This window comes from Lupinus angustifolius, chromosome LG05 (assembly GCF_001865875.1).
Source record: "Lupinus angustifolius cultivar Tanjil chromosome LG05, LupAngTanjil_v1.0, whole genome shotgun sequence".
Classification (NCBI taxonomy): Eukaryota; Viridiplantae; Streptophyta; class Magnoliopsida; order Fabales; family Fabaceae; genus Lupinus; species Lupinus angustifolius.
Genome location: NC_032013.1, coordinates 4948572 through 4956123, shown reverse-complemented (window position 1 = coordinate 4956123; position 7552 = coordinate 4948572). Strand labels below are relative to the sequence as shown.

At 34.6% G+C, this 7552-nt stretch overlaps 1 protein-coding gene across 1 annotated transcript; it reads left to right on the top strand.

The window, feature by feature from the left end:
- Positions 3320–4315, top strand: LOC109347156 (dof zinc finger protein DOF3.5-like). Its single transcript, XM_019586877.1, has one exon. The coding sequence runs from the start codon at positions 3449–3451 to the stop codon at positions 4313–4315; it is 867 nt and encodes a 288-aa protein (XP_019442422.1). The 5' UTR covers positions 3320–3448.

Genomic DNA, 7552 nt, shown 5'->3' with positions numbered 1-7552 from the left:
TGGACCCTAACTCATCAACTCGGAAGCCATTGTTGTTATCAACCCAAATACAATAAAAAACCGGCATCCGAAATATTGTGTAATCCAATTCCATATTGTGTAATCCAATTTCATCCATTTGCCACCCATAATCTTGAGCTCCTCCTGAGAACATGATACATTAAAAATGTATTGGGGATGTGAGAACTAATAAGTGATATTTTTGGAAATTTAAATTTGTTGAGAGTTTATGGCTAATCACTTACTTGAAAGTATAGTGATGTTCGAGGCTTTGTCCCATTTATTTTGGATCACTAAGTAGTGTCTTGAGTTCTTAATGAGGAAATGACATAGTAAAAATGTATTGGGGTTAAGACGACTAACTTAGGTGATATTTGTTAAAATAAATATTGAGAAAACCTTTACTAAAATACTTAATGGGATAACATCAGTTAGTGTGAATGTATTGCATTTTGTAGTTGGAGTTTTAGAAAATGGAAAGATATCGTGATGGAAATATCACTTGCATATTTGGATATGGTCGGCAATAAGGCTCATTCATCAAGAAGCCTTGAGGTATTTTTAGGTTAGACAACCCAATGAGGGTTCGTGTACATTTCCCGTATGACCAAGATAGTCCTACGTGCAAACAAAATGGTATTTGACACCCTTATATATTTCACGATCGAGAGAGAGGCTTAATGAAACAGTCTGAGCTTACCATGTAAGCACATCTAATAGAGGTAATTAAAAGCAATCAACATTGATACTTGTCGTTAAGACACTAACATCATGCATCATTCGTATATGGTTGGCATTAGTTGATTATATTTGTATCATGTGTTGTGTCATTTTAATATTATTTTATATGTAATTCCACGATGTGGTCGTCACAGTTGGTTCTTACTTTTTCATTTGTCTTTTCTTTTGTCTAGACTATGTAAACACACATGTTTATTGCAATTGCACTATGAATATCCTTTGATAGAAATATAGAACGAAAGAACTAGCTAATGTATAATTATGTATTTTGTCTATGTTGGAATTGTTGGCTCTGACATAGGAAACACCTTTTGGTCCTTTTCAATAGGTTTTTGTATAAGCAACAGTTTATGAAAAATATTTATGAATGATTCTTTTGCACATAGAATGTTTCTACAATTATTATGTTGATAAGACTGAATTAATGGTTTTGTAGAATTGCATAAATCAAAAGGGAAAATTATATAGATCATAGTTTTGAGTTTTGAGATTGGATATGATGTCTCATTTTTATAGAATATAGTTAATTTTAAATGTTTCTATATTTAGAACCTATAAGTGAAAAAAGTTAATTTTATTGTGGTTTTTTTTTCATATTTGAGTTACCTTGTATAAACTTTCATTATATTTTTATAACAAGGTCCAATGTTCTTAGTTACAAAAATGGGGTGTTACACTCGACAAAAATATCAAATTGGTTTTTTGTAATGAGAATAAAATATCTTATCATATTAGGAGATAAATTATCTCCTTCAATCACTAAAATTATGACACATGTCCTACTTTTTCCTTTTCCACAAAAGTATTTCTAAAAACTAAAAAAAATACTACACATGTCATGATTTTAGTCGATGGAGGAAATAACTTATCTCCTAGTATGAGGATATACTTCATTCTCTTTTATAATATATACTTCAATATAAGAGCATCATTGTGTGTGGGTTGTTAAATATAATAAATAACTGATATTATTATAGTCAATCAATCAATCAAAATTACCCTTAGGCAATGTCTCTGGTTCGAGTCTTATGGATGAAAAAAATGTCCACTAGAAGAGTTAGCCCAACATACATGTGGATGTTCCCGGCTCGGATAGGATTGCCTCCAGTGATATTATTATAGTCAATCAATCAATCAAAATTACCCTGAAGCAAGGTCTCGGGTTCGAGTCTTACGGATGGAAAAAATGTCCACTAGGAGAGTTAGCCCCACATACTTGTGGATGTTCCCAGCTCGGACATGATTGCCTCCAGTGCGATAATATATGTGTAAAACCAAAAAATTAATCAAAATTAGATTTTGTCTACATTTATACGCATTACATTACATATTAGTAAAGTTGTCATACTACCAAACTAAACTGCAAAATAGTCTTATAAAACAAAGGGATGAAGTATGTGTAGTATATTCTAGGAATATTGATGAAAATGACAGAGTTACATGATCCAAGAAGCCCATGATCCAAGAAATCTGAGTCAACGAAACGTTCATTATGATCCTGAAAGAGACATTCTTTCTTCACAAAATGCTTACTCAATTCCCATGTGCCTCTTTCGTGCAGAAGAGACAGACCAGTACTTTGCTAACCGAAGTACTTGTTTAGAGAAACGAAACATAAGCTTCACTTCACCATTCATGGCTGAGAATAATTAAGCGTTGAGGAAAACTAGTTCACCTTGTCATCATTAGAAAGAAATGTTAGTAGACAATAGAGATTAAAATAACTTGTAGTTCAATTCTTAAAATTAATTTGAGTTTCACATACATATTTGTTTCAATTGCTTTTATAGCTCTAATAAAATTCTAAATTTTAATGAATATCACTTTAATCACAATACAACCAACATTATCAAGAAGCTACATCAAAAAAATTATTCCCCTATGGTCCTTATTATATAAGATACTACTATTTACAAGATGTAAGGTGTATATATAACATCATTATTGAACCTAAAATGGTGCAACCGAGGGCTTTGCTTCCCAATCACCCTCATCTCCACCAATACCATCATGCCACGTTTGGTAAACACCGACACCCTATATTAGGCTACGGTGTAGTGACACACTACCCGGCTATATTACTTATCTCATGCTATGCTCATGTGCATGAGTGCACACACATTTCTAAGATCATAATATACATCATATTAGCACCACATCTTCTATTCTAAAAGTGTATTATTTTATATATTACCTACTTGTGATTAGTTAAAAAATAATATTTAAGTTAAAAGTTTAATAATTAAGTATTTGTTTGATTAATCATAAGTGGTGGCACATGAAATGACATACATATTGAGACATAAGATATCATCTACATGATATCAAATAATGATTTTCTTTCCTAAATCATGTTATTTACTAATGATAATGAAACAAAAACAACAATATTAATTAAAAAGTTTAATTAATATAACATGTTTTTATTTATTGGTGTGAGATAAAATTTAGAAATACTTCCCGACAACAAGATCTCTGTTCACATGGTTTCGTGTAGTCATGTGCATTTCAAAACAAATTTAACTTCAACACTCAATGTGCTTTAGGAACTCAGGTTTCACTGTTTACCACATATAACCCTAGGCATATGCACTTCAAACCTTCCACTTTTATCTCTTTCCCCTCTCTCTCAAACACACTCACTCTCTCATGCACAAACGGAGAGGGACAAATGCTTTTATGACTCAGATGCAGGCAGAGGCTAGTTATGGAGAGTGAGTGGAAGACTAATGCTGAGATATCATCACCAAATTGCCCTAGGTGTGGCTCTTCCAACACCAAGTTTTGCTACTACAATAACTACAGCTTAACACAACCAAGGTACTTTTGCAAAGGTTGCAGAAGATACTGGACCAAAGGAGGATCCCTTCGCAATGTGCCTGTTGGTGGAAGCTGCAGAAAGAACAGAAGAAGTAATAAGAACTTAAGACAATCCATTGATAGTCTTACTTTCAAAAATTTACCTTGTAATAACCCAATTGAGCATTCTTATGATCCTAGAAGGACTACATATTCTAGCTCCTCAGTGGTAAGTACTTGTGGACCAAATATTGATCTTGCACTAGTTTATGCAAATTTCCTCAATCAAAAGCCAGATTCAGGAGCTGAGGTTGAGAATCAAGATCAAGTGCATGCAGTTTTTGATCCTTCTCTAGAAAACTCAAGGCTATCTAACAAAGAAATTGGACCAAGTCCTATGTTGTCTGAAGAACTTGCTCTTAGTGCATGTTTTAATCTTCCAGAACATTCATCCACAGGATCCCATTTTTGTGATGGTAATAACCCTGTGTACTTTAGCGGGTTCAACTCTATGAAGATTCATCATGAATCTAGAATTGAGCAATGTAATAATCATCATGATTCTATCAATTTTGAGTTGCCTCCTTTGCCAGGTGAAGAGGAAGTGTCACATGATATGATGTGGACCAATTCTGAAATGATGGTAAACAATGCCTTTCAAGCTACCCAACCTTCACTTTTTGGACCCAATGCTCATGATGATGCAAACTTGCTAATGGGTAATTGGAGCCCTTTCGATTTGTCAAGGGATGCTTCTTTTCCTAAGCCTCGATAAACATATTATTGATATATCTCTTCATTGCTGCTTTTTTTGTTTGGTTTGTTATATATATAGTTGTGTAGAGAATGGATCACTACTACCAAATAATTTGAAGTTTTGTAAACAAATACATTTACGAATCTATAGTATCACTATACTAATAAACTTACTTTCGTTTACATATAGTTTCCTGGTTTTGTCAATCAAGGGAATTCTTCATGCTGCCTAGTTAGTTGAATCGTATATTATGATAATTGTGACAAAATGTAATTATATTGTAGCCACAATGTAATGTTAGAGATTATCATAACCACTATAATAAGGCAGTAATAGTTGTAGTTGTTAAACCAATATTTTAAAACCTTGCATTAGATTTGGGTTTGCAAATATTCAGAAATATGCGATTTCTTATGTAGGCATCACTGTTCGTTTTACTAGAGACAATTCCTTGCCTTTCTACAATTGTATCTCCAGAACATGCACTACAGGGTGACACTAAAATAGTAAGGCAAAATAACTTTTGTACAACATAACTTTTGCCATAATATTTAATTTTGTTTTATAAGGCAAAATATCTATGTCTATGTTATAAAACCAAAACTCATACATGTACTGTTATAATTTTTAAACAAATCTAACAGGCAAACTAATCTGTCTATGTTATAAAACCAAAACTCATACATATACTGTTATAATTTTTAAACAAATCTAAGAGCGTGCAGCAAATTATTCTTCATTATATTATAGCTAGTGTTTAAATTTTGATTGTATTTGTGGTTATATTCTGTTTACCACAGCTGAGTATAACAAATTGCGGACAACATCACGTGATACGGCTGCAATATTGCGGTTGCGGTGACCACCACAACCGCATCACACTGCAATTATGGTGTGATGCCGAATCACATTGATGCGACCGCATCAAGACCGCAACGCAACCGCATGGGACCGCATCAGGCCGCAACACAACTGCATTGGGCCGCATCAGACCACATCGATATGAAAAATATGTTTTTATTCACAAAATAATTCACACCGCAACGACAGCAATCCACATCGCAACGACCACATTGACTGCAATCATCCAAGACCTCAATCGCGACCGCAATTTAAAATACTGCTACAACTATTGAAATTTGTGGGTAAAATGGTTATGATACTGAGTTGGAGACTCTGCAACAATAATATTTTTGCTGTAATTTTGATTGCGGAATATAATTTAAAACATTATGAAAAGGATGTATGTGGAGCTCAAAGTCTCATGAGTAGTATAGTCAATTCCATTCCTAGAAATTTTCAAAGTCTCTCAACTTCCATCTTTATCATTCAAGTTTCAAATTCACAAAGATACTAATATTATAGTCACAAAAGAAAATAATATTGTTTATGTACATTATGAATTATATACTTCTTTTGTTATAGACTTTTCTTTCTTTTTTATATTTTATTTCAGACTTACATTCCGTTTTCAAATTTGTTGAATGACATAGCTACCAATGACTGCAACGTTAATATTTGTAATAATTAATTTATAGTAACTTTTAAGGAAGTTTGTAACTTACACAGAATTTACCACATCTTAAGTGGTTAATTGCTTCAAAATCATTCATTTTCTTGAATAAGGAGTCCTCCCTTTAGATTTATAGAAGATAGAACCATCACATGAGCCAAAAGCAATAAATCTGACCGAAAAACTTGACTGAGAGAAGCATGGGCATATGACCGAGACACTTGACCGAGAAGCATGGATACATGACTAAGAGAACCTGACCGACATACGTGGGCGCATGACCGAGATACTTGACTGAGAGGCATGGGCACATGACTAAGCCAACTTGGTCGGGATACCTAGGCGCATGACCAATACTTTTAGCCGAGGCGTAAGATGATTTAACTAGGGCTCATGGGAAGCCATGACATTGCCATGGCCCAAAGCACCTGACCGAGGCTCACCCTTTTCTGGTGCATCCTTGGCACATCAAAATGCTAGCTTGGCGCACGATAACTTAATCCATTGGCTTCTTTTATCATTTTAAGCATGTATATGGCGCAATTCTTTGGCACCGCCTAGAACTTTTGTATTAGGAATTAGTTAGTTAAAGTTTGTTGGGAAGTAGTTAGGCTAGGTTCTATCTTGGAAAAGTAGCTTGTTTTGCAAGCAACCATGGGTAATTCATTCTTTGTATAAATACTTGCAACTCCATTTGAAATCAATTAATGAAAATAAGGAAGATGTTAATCACATATCACAATATGGTATCAAAGCCTTCAATTTGAAGGTTCTGGTTTACCCCATACTATGCATCCATCTTCTTCCTGACCAAGATTCTAGCCAAAGCAATCATCTTCTTCTTCCAACCTTCTTTCGAAGTTCTTCATTCTATATCAATCAATGGCAAACATCCATGAGTAAGAAAGGGATTTGCAACTTATTCCCAACATCAATGATGCACAAAGTCCATATTATATCTATCTCGAAGAAAACCCAGGATTAATCTTGGTCACACGTCCATTGCATGACATTAACTATCATTCGTGGAACAAATCAATGGAAAGAGTGATCCTCTCAAAGAATAAAATTAAGTTCGTGGATGGGTCAATAACAACACTAAGCACCATAGATACTACCTTTGACAGATGGGAACGTTGCAACATAATGGTGATCTCTTGGAAGTGCCCAAGAACTCTGGCAAGATTTGAAGGACAAGTTCTCCATGGGTGACTATTTTAAGATTTCAGATCTACTTCAAGAACTCCACTCCATAAGATAAGGAGATAGAGGTATATCAAGCTACTTCACTTACCTATAGGTACTAAAGGAAGTGCTTGAGTCTTTAAGACCAATGCCCTCATATATTTATGTAGTGGGGTGCAATTGTGGATTGACTGGAACAGTGTGTGAATATCGTGAAAAAGAGTATGCCATATGCATCCTCAATGGCTTTAATGAGGAACTCTGCACCACAAGAGCACAAAATTTTCTAAACCCATTCGCACCATTAACAAGGTCTTCTCACTACTTCTTCAGCAAGAAAGGCAATTGGTTGGTGCAAACATCCTGACCTCTAAGATTTTATTCAACACAACCAACATCAAGCCACAACTGAGCCAACATGATCAAGCACAACAATGGAGATCAAGAACAAGTGCTGGAAGAGGAAATTTCATACCAAATAGAGGTAGAGGCAGTGGCAGAACCTATGGCAACACCAAAAGGAATAACATAAAGGTCTTAACCCCCTCCCCCCCCCC

Excerpts from the sequence above, each read along its gene's own strand:
- LOC109347156 (XM_019586877.1), top strand. The coding sequence starts at position 3,449 with ATGGAGAGTGAGTGGAAGACTAATGCTGAGATATCATCACCAAATTGC.